Source organism: Microcaecilia unicolor, chromosome 6, assembly GCF_901765095.1.
Source record: "Microcaecilia unicolor chromosome 6, aMicUni1.1, whole genome shotgun sequence".
Lineage (NCBI taxonomy): Eukaryota > Metazoa > Chordata > Amphibia > Gymnophiona > Siphonopidae > Microcaecilia > Microcaecilia unicolor.
The window spans coordinates 180,719,969-180,738,127 of NC_044036.1; the positions used below are offsets into that span (position 1 = coordinate 180,719,969).

Below are 18,159 nucleotides of genomic sequence, written 5' to 3' on the forward strand. Positions count from 1 at the left end.
CTCACCTTGAGCTACTACTGAAAAAGGTGTAAGCAGATATCCAAATAAATATATAAATATGTGAGAAACAATGTCCTGCTTGTCCTCAGAGAAAGCCGAAGTTATTTACCTGTAGCAGGTGTTCTCAGAGGACAGTAGGACATGCATTCTCACATGCCGTCCCACCTCTCCTTGGAGTTGTATTCCTTCAGCTAGAGTATTGAACTGCTGGTCCCACGCTCACGCATTATGCAGAAATGCACCAGCATATGTATGCACAATGGGATGCTGTCCAAGGCCTCTTAAAGAGATGATATGCTGAGCAGTATCCACACCAGGCTTCATTGGGTGATGTTACCTATATGTAAGAATACATGTCCTACTGTCCTTGGAGAACACTTTCTGTAACCACTATATATTGTAACACTTAGAAATGTATGGATAGGCAAGAGATATATTTAATAATAATAATGGTGTCAATGTTCAACACAGTTTAACCGGCCAGAAACAGCTTCTGTGATTATGCATGTGATTACATATGTTGAGGTATGCATTGTGTGTTAATGTTACTATAATCACAGAAGTTTGATCAAACTGTTACCTTTTTGCAGAGAGCCTTTGCCTGGCAAATGGGATATCGAGTTGGATGCCTTCCAGAAGCTGCTAGTTCTACGCTGCCTCCGAGGGGACAAAGTTACTAATGCTATGCAGGACTTTGTGTCTGCGAATTTGGGGCAGAGGTTCATTGAGCCACAGGTAATTCAGTGAAAAAAGATGATGTAAGAATCAAGGAAGACATTTCATACTCACACAGTTGAACTTCTCACTCTTACTCCCCAATTCTTTCAATTATTGTGACAGCACTCTGTGGCTTGTAGACCCAGCCAAACCCCAGGAAAGTTGCTTCCCAGGCTGAGCTTGAGCCTCCCCTTGACCTCTGGAAGCCTATCATCCTTCTCTCGACTCTTGTGGAGAGTACAAGAATACACCTGGCTTCTAGATCTAGAACCTTTTATCCTTCCCTCCAAAATTAATTTTGGAGGCACCCTTTGACTAGGGACCAATAGGCTTGCAGGACCATCCCTGCCACTGGCAGACTAGGCACTGCCTAGAGTGGCAGAATTCAAGGGACAGTGTCACAGCAGGACTGGATCTGCTGTCTCCTGTCCTCTTCTCTGCTGCTGCTGCTGCTACCACTACCATCCTATTTCTGTCTGGGCCTTCCTGAAGCAATTAAAAGTAGCATGTATAGTACGTGGCTTCTTAATACAGATGTGTGCTCAAGATCTTCAGGATCCTACCAGCTCCTTCATAAACGTCTTGCCAGAGAGGATGGGACCCAGCAGACCTTGAGCATACACCTGAGCTAAGAGTCCCCACACTGTGCATGTAGCTTTCAAGTATTTTAGGAGGCCTGCAAAGAAATGGGGCAGCAGCAGAAGCAACATCAGGAGAAGAAGGGAAGGAACATGTTCTTTGAGAGCAAGGGAAGATGTGGGAGAGATGCTAAAAGGAGGGGTGGAGGAAGAAAAGAGGAAATTATGGACATGGAAGGGGAGGGGGCTAAGAGGAGGTGAGGTGCTCAACATAGGGATTAGATGAAGGGGAGATGAAATACTAGTCCCCTGGGGGTGAGTTGAGAAAGGAAGCAGAATGCTGGCCACCTGGAGAGAATTTAGAGGGGGAAGGGAGATGGCCACTAGGGAGATGCTGGATAGGGAAAGAGAGAGGAAGGAAAGAGAGGCTGGACTATGAGGGATAGGGAAGGAGAGGGGAGATGCTGAACTGGTGGGGTAGAAAACGGAAGGGAAGTAAAGGGGATTTGCTGAGCTATGGTGGTGAGAAAGGCCTTGAACTACCCCTGTGGGGGTATGCTGAAAGTTTGTCTGAGGCATCAGAAACCCTTGAACTGTCCCTGCAGGCATGTCCATCCTCCATTACCTCACACTGCAGGTAGGTTAGATTTGGACCAGAGACTCAAGAATGTCTTCCATGTTTACCAAAAGGGCACACAGGGGTGTCCTGCTACATAATCATTTTATGAGATGCATTGTTAATATATGTGATTTTTATATGAGTTGCTTATAATATTTCATAAATGATAATTTTGTTTTAAATTTTTGGATTGTAACTTGCATTGGGCTAACACAGAGAAGCATGTTTAAATTTCACTAAATAAGTAAATAATAAGAAAATAAAGGAGATTATTTTAGAAGCATCTCCACGTGAAGTGGCATTTACATTTGTACAAAATCACATACACATATAAAATGCGATTCCCAAAAGCTGCTGTTATACACCTGGAGATCCGCACATGCAGAGATTTTAGGTGGGGGGGGGGGGAGACTTGGTTTTCCATATTTTACAATAGAAATACACATATATGGGGGGGGGGGGGGGGGGGGAGAGAATTTCAGTTGGGTTTTTCTCCCAGCTAAGAGGTGCACACAGATTTTGAAAAAGTGTTGTTTGAGGCAGGACTTTGCACACAAGATTAAGGGAGTAATACTTTTTAATAGCCCATTGTTTAATTCCATCTTCTTAATGAAACAAAATTAAAAGTGCAGCTTCACTAATTAATTGGCTATGTTTACACGTATAGGTTTGTAAAATTGGCCAGCTAAACATGGAAGTTGCAAAATAGCCACCTCCGTGTGGAAGCAACAGCACTTCCAGTTGAAGCTGCAAAGTTCATTTATTTCATTTTATCTATGCATATATTTATAAAAGGGCTGTAAATACACATTTCCATATCATCAAGCTGATCAATCCATAGACTGGTGGGTTGTGTCCATCTACCAGCAGGTGGAGATAGAGAGCAAACTTTTGCCTCCCTATATGTGGTCATGTGCTGCCGGAAACTCCTCAGTATGTTCTCTATCTCAGCAGGTGGTGGTCACACACAGCAGCAGCTCTGGCTAGGCCTCCAAGCCTAATCCTTAGGTTTTGTTGAGGCCTGGGGTTGAGGGCTCTTTTGAGCAAGTGCAAACCTGGTGGTGCCAGGTCCCTCCTTTTCTCCCCCCTCCCGCTGGCTCCGTTTAAAAAAAAAAAAAAAAAAAAAAAAAAATATATATATTTTTAAACGTCTTTAAAGGCGTTTAATTCGACGTTTCTTTAAACGTTCATTGCAGCTACTCACTGGGACACCAGTTCGTTACAGCTCGGAGCGGCAAGCAGGTAATTTTACCTTTTTATAGCGGGCAGGGGGTTCTCCGATTCTTCTCCTCGTGGCAATGGCGTCGGAGGGCGAGGGCGCAAAGGGTCGCTCCCCGGATCGCTGGAGCGCTTCTAGAGGGGATGCGGGGGTTTTACAACCTGATTCGCCCTTGATGGGTGATAGTTTAGTGACCGATGAATGTCCCGGTCGTTCCTCCGGCGTGGCGGTTTTTTCCCGCCATAAACGCCCATCCCCCGCTCCTCGCCTCCGCCATCTTGGCCGGCCACGCGGCTCGGACGGCTTCTTCGGGGCCGCCCTTGAGGTTGGAGACATTAATGCCATGAACGCCCTTAATTTGGGCGACGGCACAAAAGCGGCTAAAGTTAAGCGCCGTTCTTCCCGCGCGGCTCCTTCACGGAGTTTCGCGCCGGACGCCATTTTGGATGCGCAGCATGTCTCTCCCCCGCTATTGCGAGCGCCGGTTGAGAGTGCGTCTAGGGCTGTTGCCCAGGCTGCGGAAGTGCACAGTCTGGGGGTTTCTCCCCCGAGTTTGTTTTGCTGCTGCATCAGGCTTTCCTCATGCAAAACGCTGCCCCTGCTCCCTCTTCTGATAAAGAGGTTGAGATTCCCAGAGGTAAACGCCCTCGGGTTGATTTCCAGGCCTTGGAGGACTTTTGTCTCCTCCGATGTAGATGAGGGCAGCGTGTCTGAGGTCTCCCAACGATCCTTTGCGGATTCCTTGGAGGAGATAGATCCCCGCTCGGCTGGAGCGGATGACCCCTCTGCAGCGCGGCTTTTTAGCCCAGAGGATTTGCCCAACCTGTTGTTACAGGCCATGGACACTTTGAAGATTTCCTCTCCGGAGGACGTCTCTCCCTCAGCCCCTGTTGGCTCGGCCATTATGCTGGGGACGAAGCGCCCGCCTAGAACCTTCCACGTGCATGATGCCATGCACACCTTAATTGCGGCTCAATGGGATGTCCCGGAAATGAGCCTTAAAGTGGCTAGGGCTATGTCCCGCCTCTATCCTTTGGCTGTGAGTGAACGTGAGGCCTATCTGTGGCCTACCGTGGATTCTTTAATCACTGCGGTGACTAAGAAAACGGCGTTGCCGGTGGAAGGTGGCACGGCCCTAAAGGACGCCCAAGACAGAAGATTGGAGGCGGCCTTAAGGTCGTCCTTTGAGGCAGCTGCTTTAAGTTTGCAGGCCTCAGTTTGCGGCTCCTATGTGGCCAGGGCGTGCCGGACTATGGTGCAGCGGGCTTCCCCCTCGGATCATTCCTTGAGGGCTGATTGGCCGGCCCTGGAATCGGGCTTAGCCTATTTGGCAGACTTGCTGTATGATGTCTGGAGAGCCTCAGCTAAAGGCATGGCTCAGACAGTCTCTGCGCGGCGGTGGCTTTGGCTGAAACATTGGTCTGCTGACCACGCCTCTAAATCCCGCCTGGCTAGATTGCCTTTTAAAGGCAAGCTGCTCTTTGGGGTCGAGCTGGACAAAATCGTGACCGATCTCGGCACGTCTAAGGGCAAGAAATTACCAGAGGTCAGGGCTCGGGTTAGTACTCGTCCCGATACCTCCAGAGGACGGTTGCAGGAAGCCCATCGGTACCGCCCGGCAAGTCAGGTTCCTCTGCCCCCTCTTCCTTCAAGAGGAATTTCTCCCCCAAGCAGCATTCCTTTCGCAGAGACCGCCGTCCCGGAGGTGCTCCCTCCGGTCCTCCCCCAGGGTCTCGTACCCAATGACGGGGCCTTGGTCCACGCCCCAGTGCAGATTGGAGGACGGCTGTCCTCGTTTCTGGGCGAGTGGACCACTATAACTTCAGACGCGTGGGTGCTGGAAGTCATCAGAGACGGCTACAAGCTAGAGTTCTGCCAACCCTTAAGAGACGGGTTTGTACTCTCTCCCTGCAAGTCTCCGGTCAAGCTGTGGTAGTGCAGCAGACCTTGGACAACCTGATCCGCCTGGGTGCGGTCGTTCCGGTGCCAAAAAATCAGATTGGCAAGGGACGTTACTCCATTTACTTTGTGGTTCCAAAGAAAGGAGGTTCTGTCCGGCCTATCCTCGACCTCAAAGGGGTCAATCGGGCCTGGAAAGTGAGGCACTTTCGCATGGAGACTCTCCGCTCTGTTATAGCGGCAGTGAAGGCAGGAGAGTTCTTGGCTTCCTTGGACATCAAGGAAGCGTACCTGCATATTCCCATCTGGCCTCCTCTCCAACGCTTTCTGCGTTTTACAGTCCTGAGACGACACTTCCAGTTCAGAGCCCTCCCTTTTGGGTTGGCTACTGCTCCGCGGACCTTTTCCAAAGTAATGGGGGTCATAGCGGCCTTCCTGCTAAAGGAAGGAGTACAAGTCCATCCTTATCTGGACGACTGGTTGATCCGAGCCCCCTCTTATGCAGAGTGCGGCAAAGCTATGGTAATTGCTCTTTTGAGCTCCCTGGGATGGATCATCAACTGGAAGAAGAGCCAGCTGCGCCCGACTCAGTCCCTGGTGTATCTGGAAGTTCGATTCGACACCCAAGTGGGCAGAGTGTTCCTGCCAGACAATCGGATTGTCAAGCTTCAGGCTCAGGTGGACTAGTTCCTAGTAGCCTCTCCTATTCGGGCTTGGGACTACGTGCAGCTGTTGGGCTCTAGGACGGCCACGATGGAAGTAGTGCCCTGGGCCAGGGCTCATATGAGACCACTACAGCTATCTCTGCTGCTGCGCTGGACTCCGATGTCGGAGGATTATGCTGTGCGCCTTCCCGTGGACCCAGCAGTGCGCAAGGCGCTGAGCTGGTGGACGCAGACAGACAAGTTGTCTGCAGGATTGCCTCTGGTGACCCCGGAGTGGATTGTCGTCACGACAGACGCCTCTTTGATGGGCTGGGGAGCCCACTGCTTGGGAAGGACAGCGCAGGGGCTCTAGTCTCCTGCAGAGGCAAGTGGTCTATCAACTTCCTGGAACTCAGAGCCATTCGGTTGGTGTTATTGGAGTTCATCCCGGTACTGGTGTTGAAGCCTGTACGGGTCCTGTCGGACAATGCCACGGCTGTGGCCTATATCAACCGCCAGGGAGGTACCAAGAGCGCCCCTCTAGCCAAGGAGGCTATGAGTCTTTGCCAGTGGGCGGAAGCGAACCTGGAGCAGCTTTCAGCGGCCCACATTGCCGGAGTCATGAATGTCAAGGCGGACTTTCTCAGTCGCCATACCTTGGAGCCCGGAGAGTGGCAACTATCTGCTCAGGCGTTCTTGGACATCACGAAGCGCTGGGGCCAGCCGAGCCTAGATCTGATGGCGTCATCGGCCAATGGCCAAGTGCCGCGCTTTTTCAGCAGAGGACGGGACCCTCGATCCCTGGGAGTAGATGCTCTTCTCCAACAGTGGCCGACACAAGAGCTCCTCTATGTGTTCCCGCCCTGGCCCATGTTGGGCAGGGTGCTAGACCGGGTGGCAAAGCATCCCGGCAGGGTAATCCTGGTGGGTCCGGATTGGCCCAGACGTCCCTGGTATGCGGACTTGTTCAGGCTCTCAGTCGACGATCCTCTGCGGCTGTCAGTGGAGCAGGGCCTGTTACATCAGGGTCCCGTGGTGATGGAGGATCCCTCTCCCTTTGGTCTTACGGCCTGGCTATTGAGCGGCAGCGTCTGAGGAAGAAGGGCTTCTCAGACAAGGTCATCGCCACTATGCTGAGAGCGAGGAAGCGCTCTACTTCTACTGCTTACGCCAGGGTTTGGCGTATCTTTGCAGCATGGTGTGAAGCAGGCTCACTTTCTCCCTTCACTGCTCCAATTTCTTCAGTGTTGGCGTTCCTGCAAGAAGGTCTGGAGAAAGGCCTGTCGCTCAGTTCCCTTAAAGTCCAGGTAGCGGCTCTGGCTTGCTTCAGGGGCCGCCTGAAGGGTGTTTCCCTGGCTTCGCAGCCAGATGTGGTGCGCTTTATCAAGGGAGTTAATCACCTGCGCCCTCCTTTGCACTCAGTGGTACCTGCGTGGAATCTCAACCTGGTGCTAAGAGCATTGCAGAAGCCGCCTTTTGAACCCTTGTCGAGGGCATCTCTGAAAGACCTGACGTTGAAAGCAGTCTTTTTGGTGGCTATCACTTCAGCCAGAAGAGTTTCCGAGCTCCAGGCGCTCTCATGTCGAGAGCCTTTTCTGCAGTTCACTGAGGCAGGAGTGACTATTCGCACAGTGCCTTCCTTCCTGCCCAAGATTGGTTCTCGCTTCCATGTGAATCAGCAGCTCTGTCTCCCTTCCTTTCGTAGGGAGGACTACCCAGAGGAGTACTCTGCTCTTAAATATCTGGATGTGAGACGAGTCATCATCAGATACTTGGAAGTGACCAATGATTTCCGGAAATCGGATCATCTGTTTGTCCTGTTTGCAGGTCCTCGTAAGGGTCTGCAGGCTGCTAAGCCTACAGTGGCAAGATGGGTCAAGGAAGCCATTGCAGCTGCTTATGTGGCCGCGGGGAAGGTGCCGCCTATCCAGCTGAAGGCTCACTCCACGAGAGCTCAGGCGGCCTCGATGGCAGAGGCCGGATCCGTCTCCTTGGAAGAGATATGCAAGGCGGCAACTTGGGCTTCGGCTCATACATTCTCCAAGCATTACCGTTTGACTGTGGCTGCACGGGCGGAGGCCCGGTTTGGAGCTTCAGTGTTGAGGTCAGGGATTTCTATGTCCCGCCCTGGGTGAGTACTGCTTCGGTACATCCCACCAGTCTATGGATTGATCAGCTTGATGATATGGAAGGTAAAATTATGTATAATCATACCTGATAATTTTCTTTCCATTAATCATAGCTGATCAATCCATAGCCCCTCCCAGATATCTGTACTGTTTATATTCTGGTTGAATTTTAGGTTCAAGTTTAGCCTTCAGGAGGACTTCGTGTTCAAGTTCTTCTTTCACTTGGATTCTTCAAGAGTTGAGACGAGTTTGTGTTACAGTGAGCTGCTGCATTCCTCTCCCCTCCGTTTTACGGGGCTGGATTGAGACATAAATTCTGCCGGCACTCCCTCCCGCTTCGTGCGGCTGTAGGGCAGCTTTGTACCCCTCCCGCTTCGGCGGTGTTAGGGTCAGTCAGCTCCTCCCGCGGTTGCGGTTGCAGGATAAGCCAGATCAATTACTTGTATCAATTACTGTGGAAGTTTCAATGTTTCCCTTGTTTTGCTTTACTATAATAGGGTTACAGTCTCAGAGTGTTTTAAAAGTGCTGCCATCCAACATTTTGCATTTGTGTGCACAGTTTGAAAGTTGCCACCAAAGTGATTTATTGAATCTGTATGAATCTTTTTACCTTCCAGACCTCAGACCTGTCAGTAGTGTTTAAAGATTCAACACCTACAACACCTCTGATCTTTGTTCTGTCCCCTGGGACAGACCCTGCAGCTGATCTCTACAAGTTTGCAGAAGCAATGCGCTTTTCAAAGAAACTGAGTGCCATTTCTCTAGGACAGGGTCAGGTGAGCATTACTTTCAACATCTAGCATCCTGGATAGCTCTAGGAAGCTTGTAAATACTGTCAGAAAAAGAGAATTTCAGTTCAAAGTCTTAACTAATGTTCTTATGCCTTCCAGGGCCCACGTGCAGAAACCATGATGAGAAGCTCGATGGAGCGGGGAAAGTGGGTCTTTTTTCAGAACTGCCATCTTGCCCCAAGTTGGATGCCATCGCTGGAAAGACTCATTGAGAATATTGATGCTGATAAGGTGAAAAATAAAGTCATAAATTTGGATTCTGTCCATAAAAATGTCCCCTCCAACTTCAGGTGTAATCCTCTGACTGGAATCAGTCTTGTATGTATCTCTACTGTAAGTCTTGGGATTTATTCACTGCCTTTATGAAAAGATTCACTCAAAGCGGTGTACAGCAACCTAGGAGCTTCTCCTGCATTTTCCTGTCTTGAATCTCTTTTCCTTTCATTTTCCTCTCATATGCTGTAGTCCTTTACTTATATTTTCTGATGACGAGCCAGCATAGTCATACAGATGCCAACACAGAGCTGATTGCTGGAGTTTTTTGGTAAAATCTTTTTAGTCGTGCACGGATTTTCCATCACTATTTACCTTAGTACTTCATATCATTCTTTCCTCAGCCACTGTTGGAAGTCTCTAGAGATTTCCACAATAATCTACTGCTATAGGAAAAGAATGTTTCTTCTGAACATTTGTGCCCATCTTCTTTGTTCTATTATAACCAGGCTTTGGGCATTTTGAAAAGTTTTGGTTTTTTTTAACCATACTGTGCACCGTCTGCAAAATAAACATTTTTTCTTTGCAGTCCTGCATTGTTTGCATATCTATCAGTTGCTTTTATTCTCCAAGGACAAGCAGGCTGCTTGTTCATGTGGGTCGACATCTGCGTTGGCCCAGGAATCGGCATTTTACAAGCCACGCACCACTTATGCGCTGACTGATTTCCTGCCCGTCGCGTGAGCACGTCTCGTCAGTTTTCTTTTCTCCGCGTTGAGGCGCGCTCCTCTCAGGCCCAGGAAAGAGTCTTCGCGAGTTTTTTTCACTTTTTTGTTCTAAATTTTCTTTATTTTAATTCAATTGGGTTTTTTTTAACGTTCCCGTAGTGTCTGTTAGATTTTTTTTTCACTTTTTAAAGTTTCCTTTGTTTTTTGACGCAACCGACTTAGGCTGCACGGTCGGGTTGTTCCCTTATTTTTTGTGCCCCTTTTTCTGTTAACAGGCACAATTGCGTCTTTTGATTTTGCCGAAGCCGTTTTTCCTTCCATGACATCGAAGACACCCAGTGGCTTCAAACATTGTACTCGGTGCAACCGGACCATCTCAGGTACCGATACCCACGCCTGATGTATCCAGTGCCTTGGGCCCGACCATAGCCCAGCTGCTTGTAGTCTGTGTCTTCGTATGAAGAAACGGACCCAAGCGTCTCGAGAAGCCCAATGAGAAAAGCTTTTGGGGGCTCGGTCTGGTCCTTCGATGTCGACATTGACATCGACATCGGTACCGAGGTCAGCGGCATCGACATTGAGGGAAGCATCGACATCAGGAACGGAGGTAATGGCTGCTGAAACACCAACTCACGCTGGAAACAGGCATCGAGTGGGTCTCCTCCTGCCTCGAGGCCTCCTGTTATGCAGGCCCCCCAGGACCGACCTTTGTCAGATCCGGCCCCGAGGAGACATGAGGATTCTGCGTCCTCATCGGTACCGAGGAGTCTCGATGACGGGCATTAAGCGAAGGCGAAGAAGCACAGTCATCGTTCTCCTTCAACACACGGTGCCAGGAGCTCCGGGGCGTCGAAGGAATCGCAACCTGAGAAGTGTCGGCGCCAAGAGGATCGCTCCCCCTCTATACAGGAGGTGCCGATGCATCGGTCTTCTGGCAGCCTGGTACCTGTTCCTGAGCCTCGACAGATTCTGCCACCGGCTCCTTTACTGACCCTGCAGCCTTGTCTGATGGCAGCTCTCAACGAGCGCATCAGGGCCCTGCTTCCAGTGCTTCTGGAAGGATTGCTGCGCCAGTCTGCTTTGGTGTCAGGGGGTGCTTGCGCCTTCCGTACTGTCTGCTGCAGCAGCATCTGGCCCTTCACCTGTGGTGAGGTCCATGACCTCGGTGCCGCCTGCAGCATCGGCGTCAGCTGCCACCCAGGTCGACTCCCCTTCGACGTCGTTGGAGGAAGCTTCACCGTAGTCCAGCGCTATCGAGGATGTCATTCCTCGGCGTCGAGGCAGGCTCAGTTTTGGACTGCTCTGAGGGAAGTCTTGTCCAATACTGAAGATGAGCATTTGTGTGAGGAAGAGGAAGATCCCAGGTACTTTTCTTCTGACGAGTCCTGTGGGATTCCCTCTGAACCTTCCCCTCCACCAAAAAGGAGACTTTCTCCACCAGAGAGTCTATCCTTTACCTCCTTTGTCAGGGAAATGACTGTGGCTATTCCTTTCCCTATGGAGGTTGAGGATGAGCCCAGGGCTGAGATCCTCGAGGTCCTGGATTATCCTTCTCTGCCTAGAAAGGCTGCAATGGCTCCTTTGCATAATGTACTGAAGGAAGTCCTTATGCAAAACTGGTCATTCCCTCTGTCTAATCCCGTGATCCCGAAAAGGACTGAATCCCAATATCGGATCCATGGGAAGCCTGGATTGATGAAGTCTTAGCTACCTCACAATTCCAAGGTGGTGGACTCCGTTCTCAAAAGAGCCAAGAGTACTAGGGACTATGCCTCTGCGCCCCCAGGTAGAGAATCTAGAACCTTGGGCTCTTTGGGCCGCTATGGTCCCTGCCTAGATCCAAACATACCAGCTCTTCACAAGCATCCACTTGCAGAACTCGGTGAGGCAATTGTCTAGCTTGGTTGATGCACTCCCTCCGGAGCAGGCTGGGCCTTTTCGCCAGGTGGTCAGGCAGCAGAAGGCGTGTAGTGATGCGCAGACTCTCGTGGTTGCGTGTCTCTGACCTGGATCATTCGGTCCAGCAGCGGATGGCGGATGTTCTTTGCCGGGAGAATAACCCTTTTGGTGAAAAAGTAGAGGATGTAGTTGACCAGATCAAGAAACATAATGATGCTATGGATTCTCTCTCCCGCTGGGCATCTTCTGCTACTACCTCCTCATCTAGGATGTTTTTTTGGGGGTGGAGTGCTTCCTATTACTATCCTAGGCGTAGGTACACTCCTGCTTCTCGGCAGCCTGCCCAGGCTCTGTCCCAGCGTGCTCATTCTCGTCAACAGCGTGCACCTAAGGTCCCTGGTGCTCCCCAGCAAAAGCAAGGGATGGGCTTTTGCCTGGCTCCAGTTCAGCATAGCCTCAGTAAAATTGTCCGTACCGGACGACTTTCCGGTAGGGGGGAGGTTGATGTTTTTTCACCAAAGGTGGCCTCTTATAACCTCCAACTGGTGGGTTCTTCAAATAGTCCAGTTAGGATACACCCTCAATCTGGAATCCAAACCTCCAAATTGCCCACCAGGATCTCATTCTTACAGCTCCCAGCACAAGCGAGTACTTGTAGAGGAACTCTCCGCCCTTCTAAAGGCCCATGCGGTCAAACCTATTACACCAGGGGAAGAAGGGCTGGGATTCTATTCCAGGTACTTCCTTGTGCAAAAGAAAACAGGGGGGATGCGTCCCATCCTAGACCTAAGGGCCCTGAACAAATTTCTGGTTTGAGAAAAGTTCAGGATGGTGGGCACCCTTCTTCCCATGATTCAAGAGAACAATTGGCTATGCTGTCTGGACTTAAAGGATGCTTACACACACATCTCGATACTTCCAACTTGCAGGATTTATCTTCGATTTTGGCTAGGAACACAGTGCTTTCAGTACCGTGCACTGCCCTTTGGTCTGGCGTCTGCGCCCAGAGTGTTCACAAACTGCCTGGTGGTAGTCGCAGCATCGCTATGCAGACTGGGAGTTCATGTTTTCCCTTATCTCGACGATTGGCTGGTGAAGAGCACCTCAGAGGTGCTATAGTCCATGCGAATGACTATTCAAGTGCTAGAGGTACTGGGGTTCGTGATAAATTATTCCAAGTCCCATCTCACCCCAGTTCAAAAATTGGAATTCATTGGAGCTCTGTTGAACACAAAGACGGCTCATGCTTATCTTCCCGCGGCAAGGGCAGACAACCTCCTGTCCCTAGTGTCCATAGTGCGAGCGTCTCAACAGATCATGGCTTGGCAGATGTTGAGACTCCTGGGGCACATAGCCTCCACAGTTCATGTAACTCCCATGGCACGTCTACACATGAGACCAGCTCAATGGACCCTAGCTTCCCAGTGGTGTCAAGCTGCGGGGGATCTAGATGATGTGATCCAACTGTCCACCGACTTTCGGAATTCCCTTCAGTGGTGAACAATTCAATCCAATTTGACCTTGGGACGCCCATTCCAAATTCCTCAGCCACAAAAAGTGCTGATGACGGATGCATCCCTCCTGGGGTGGGGGGCTCAAGTAGATGGGCTTAAGGAGCTTGGTCCTTTCAGGAAAAAGGTCTTCAGATCAACCTCCTGGAATTGCGAGCGATCTGGAACGCTCTGAAGGCTTTCAGAGATCGGCTGTCCAACCAAATCATTTTGATTCAGACAGACAATCAGGTTGCCATGTATTACACCAACAAGCAGGGGGGCACCGATCTCACCCTCTGTGTCAGGAAGCCATCAAGATGTGACTTTGAGCATGCTGTCACGGCATGTTTCTCCAAGCCATTTATCTGGCAGGCGTAAACAACAGTCTAGCCGACAGATTAAGCAGGATAATGCAACCTCATGAGTGGTCACCGAACATGGGCGTAGTCCGCAAGATCTTCCGAGCGTGGGGCACCCCCTCGGTTGATCTTTTTGCCACTCAGATCAATCACAAGGTCCCTCAGTTTTGGGGGGGCTATGGATACAGGCTATGACTTCTTAAGGTTCAAGCCAACATGAGTGCTTCTCTGCCAAAGGGTCAAAGGCAGTTGCCCTAGTTGCATCACACCTCCTAACACCAGCCCTGCTATCTGCTATCATTATATTTAGCACAGCATAAGGGGAAAAGCTTCTTGTTTAATTTCTGTCTATATATTCAATTTCTATTTTGTGTTCACTTACTCTGTATTTGGTAACTGTGTTCTGTGTATGTGGCTGAGGTCAGGTATTTTATTTACATGCATTTAGTTCACACTTTTTTTTTTGTAATCGCACAAGATACAGTAGGTGCGGTAGGTATTTTCCTGTCTACAGAGGACTTACAATCTAAATTTGTATCTGAGGCATATGGAGGGCAATTGGAGATGCTGGGCAAGCAGGGGAGGCAATGGACAGGGCGCACTTATGGTACTCCTACCTCCCTTGCACCCATACCTTTCTATGTTCCTGCTGTTCTGTAAGTGCATGTGTAGGTGGCAAAGCCTGTAAATGAAATGGGGGCCATTCATGTGAAACATGGGAGGGGCATGAGTCGTGTTACCACTTACACATGCAACCTAAAGAATGCTGGAAGTTATATATGCCCTTGCCACATATAAGCACCCTTAGTTATACCAACTGTATGGCTTGTGTAACCATGAGCACAAAAATTTAAAATTCACTGATGTCGGCTGACGTTACTATTCTATAACAGAAACTGGGCATCCAGATGCAGCATCAGGGCACCTAAAAGGAGGGGCCCACATATAGAAGTGCCCCCCTTGATATCCGGTTGTGCATTTTTACAGATTGTTCTAAGAAGGATGGTGTTTGGGGGTGATCATTATGCTCAGTTTAATTATCATAATCTTCTCCGAGGACAAGCAGGCTGCTTGTTCTCACTGATGGGTGACGTCCACGGCAGCCCCTCCAATCGGAAACTTCACTAGCAAAGTCCTTTGCTAGTCCTCGCGCGCCCGCGCGCACCGCGCATGCGCGGCCGTCTTCCCGCCCGAAACCGGCTCGAGCCGGCCAGTCTTCTTTTGTCCGCACTCGGTACGGTCGTATTTTCGCCGTGTCGAGCCCCGGAAAGTCGACCTCGCGCGTCCAAATTGTTTTGAGCGTGTTTTTTCTTCGGAAAAGCTTTTGCTTAAGTCGGGAAGTGCTCCGGAAACCCTCCACCGGGTTTCGTGTCAATCCTCCCCGTACTTCCAGCTTTTTGCCCCGGTAAGTTTTCTTTCGTCGTCGGGGTAGGCCTCTTTTCGGCCTCGGTCGAGATTTTCTCCCTCTAAAGTTTTGGTGCTCTTTTTCCGTCATTTCGGATTTTGATTTCGCCGGCGTGATTTTTCCGCCCATGACATCGAAGCCTTCCAGCGGCTTCAAGAAGTGCACCCAGTGCGCCCGGGTTATCTCGCTCACTGATCGACACTCGTCGTGTCTTCAGTGTCTGGGGGCCGAGCACCGCCCTCAGAACTGCAGCCTGTGTTCCCTGCTTCAGAGGCGGACTCAGGTAGCGAGACTAGCCCAGTGGAACGTGTTGTTCTCGGGCTCTTCGTCGGCATCGGCACCGGGATCTTCGAGTGCATCGACGTCGTCAGCGTCCAGACCATCTTCCTTGGCCGCCCCTGCATCGAGTGCATCGAGGCATCGGGCCTCTGCATCGGCGCCGAGACATCGGATAGCTGCATCGACGTCGGTGGTACCGGGACCTCGTCTGCTGATGTCGTCGGACGGTGGTGCATCGTCAGGAGTGCAGGTGAGGGCTGTCCATTCCCCTGCTGGTGGCGGTGAGCCTTCGGGTGGGTCTCCTCCTACCCTGAGGGCTCCTGCGGTACAGCCCCCCCGAGACCGACCTCCTTCGGTCTCGGCCCCGAGGAAGCGACGGATGGATTCTACGTCCTCCTCGTCGGTGCCGGGGAGCTCCGGTGACATGCTTCGGAAGAAATCGAAGAAGCATCGACACCGGTCTCCTCCCCGTGTCGGCACCGAGAGCTCTGGGTCGCCGAGGGATTCGGCACCCAGCAGGCATCGGCACCGAGAGGACCGCTCACCCTCTGTTCAAGAGGTGTCGATGCGCTCCACTCTGGACAGCCCGGAACAGCCTCCTCGCCCGGAACAGGTTCTGACGTCGACGCCTGCATCGACCTCTCAGCCTTTTTCTGCAGCCACTCTGAACGAGAGCCTCCGGGCCGTTCTCCCAGAGATTCTGGGAGAGCTGTTGCGCCCTACCCCTCCGGTACCGGCGGTGCTTGCGCCTCCGGTACCGTCGAGCGTGGCGCCGGCTGGCCCATCGCCCAGGTTGAGGTCCCCGACGTCGGTACCGCGTGCGGTGCCGACTGCGGCCACCTCCCAGGAGGGCTCCCCGACTACGTCGGCGGAGGGAGCTTCGCCGATGCGGGCCAGGGAGTCTACCTCTCGACGCCCCCATCGTGGACGTGGCTCCACGGAGTCGAGCAGGGCGAGGTTGCAGACACAGGTCCGTGAACTTGTGTCTGACACCGAGGGTGAGGCCTCGTGGGAGGAAGAGGAAGATCCCAGATATTTCTCTGACGAGGAGTCTGAGGGTCTTCCGTCTGATCCCACTCCCTCTCCTGAGAGACAGCTTTCTCCTCCCGAGAGTCTGTCTTTTGCCTCCTTTGTCCGGGAGATGTCTACGGCCATCCCCTTCCCGGTGGTTGTGGAGGACGAGCCCAGGGCTGAAATGTTTGAGCTCCTGGACTATCCTTCTCCGCCTAAGGAAGCGTCCACTGTTCCCTTGCACCATGTCCTGAAAAAGACATTGCTTGCGAACTGGACCAAGCCATTAACTAATCCCCACATTCCCAAGAAGATCGAGTCCCAGTACCGGATCCATGGGGACCCAGAGCTGATGCGCACTCAGTTGCCTCATGACTCTGGAGTTGTGGATTTGGCCCTAAAGAAGGCTAAGAGTTCTAGGGAACATGCTTCGGCGCCCCCGGGCAAGGACGCTAGAACCTTAGACTCCTTTGGGAGGAAGGCCTACCATTCCTCTATGCTCGTGTCCAAGATCCAGTCTTACCAGCTCTACACGAGCATACACATGCGGAACAATGTGCGGCAGTTGGCGGGCTTGGTTGATGCTCTTCCCCCTGAGCAAGCCAAGCCTTTTCAGGAGGTGGTCAGGCAGCTGAAGGCGTGCAGAAAATTCCTGGCCAGAGGAGTTTATGACACTTTTGATGTTGCGTCCAGGGCCGCTGCTCAAGGTGTGGTGATGCGCAGGCTCTCATGGCTGCGTGCCGCCGACCTGGAGAATAGAATCCAGCAGCGGATTGCGGACTCGCCTTGCCGTGCGGACAATATTTTTGGTGAAAAAGTCGAACAGGTGGTAGAGTCTCTCCACCAGCGGGACACCGCATTCGACAAATTCGCCCGCCGGCAGCCTTCAGCTTCTACCTCTACAGGTAGACGATTTTTCGGGGGAAGGAAGACTGTTCCCTACTCTTCTGGCAAGCGTAGGTACAATCCTCCTTCCCGACAGCCTGCGGCCCAGGCTAAGCCCCAGCGCGCTCGCTCTCGTCAGCAGCGTGCGACTCAGCAAGGCCCCGCGGCTACCCAGCAAAAGCAAGGGGCGAGCTTTTGACTGGCTCCAGCAGAGCATAGCCGACATCCAAGTGTCCGTGCCGGGCGACCTGCCAGTCGGAGGGAGGTTGAAAGCTTTTCACCGAAGGTGGCCTCTCATAACCTCCGATCAGTGGGTTCTGCACGAAAAAGAAAAGTTCAGGATGCTTTCCCTGGGCACCCTTCTCCCCATGATTCAGCAGCCCAGGGTGTTCACCAAGTGCCTAGCTGTGGTAGCAGCGGCGCTTCGCAGGCTGGGGGTGCACGTGTTCCCATATCTCGACGATTGGCTGGTAAAGAACACATCCGAGGCAGGAGCCCTGCAGTCCATGCAGATGACTATTCGCCTACTGGAGCTACTGGGGTTTGTGATAAATTATCCAAAGTCCCACCTTCTTCCAGTGCAGAGACTCGAATTCATAGGAGCTCTGCTGGATTCTCGGACGGCTCGCGCCTATCTCCCAGAGACGAGAGCCAACAACTTGTTGTCCCTCGTCTCGCGGGTGCGAGCGTCCCAGCAGATCACAGCTCGGCAGATGTTGAGATTGCTGGGCCACATGGCCTCCACAGTTCATGTGACTCCCATGGCCCGCCTTCACATGAGATCTGCTCAATGGACCCTAGCCTCCCAGTGGTATCAGGCCGCTGGGGGTCTGGAGGACGTGATCCACTTGTCCACGAGTTTTCTCGAATCCCTGTATTGGTGGACCATTTGCTCCAATTTGACCCTGGGACGTCCCTTCCAAATCCCTCAGCCACGGAAAGTGCTGACTACGGATGCGTCCCTCCTGGGATGGGGAGCTCATGTCGATGGGCTTCACACCCAAGGAAGTTGGTCCCTCCAGGAACGCGGTCTACAGATCAATCTCCTGGAGTTACGAGCGATCTGGAACGCTCTGAAGGCTTTCAGAGATCGGCTGTCCCACCAAATTATCCAAATTCAGACAGACAACCAGGTTGCCATGTACTATGTCAACAAGCAGGGGGGCACCGGATCTCGCCCCCTGTGTCAGGAAGCCGTCAGCATGTGGCTCTGGGCTCGCCGTCACGGCATGGTGCTCCAAGCCACATATCTGGCAGGCGTAAACAACAGTCTGGCCGACAGGTTGAGCAG

General features: G+C 51.8%; 1 protein-coding gene across 1 annotated transcript in view; it reads left to right on the forward strand.

The window, feature by feature from the left end:
- The window catches only part of DNAH1 (dynein axonemal heavy chain 1), a 799,478-nt gene that overhangs the window by 740,603 nt on the left and 40,716 nt on the right, over nucleotides 1-18,159 (forward strand). The window contains exons 67-69 of the mRNA XM_030205737.1: nucleotides 591-735; nucleotides 8,423-8,581; nucleotides 8,696-8,827. Coding sequence (XP_030061597.1) covers nucleotides 591-735; nucleotides 8,423-8,581; nucleotides 8,696-8,827 — 436 coding nt within the window. The remainder of the gene's footprint in view (nucleotides 1-590; nucleotides 736-8,422; nucleotides 8,582-8,695; nucleotides 8,828-18,159) is intronic.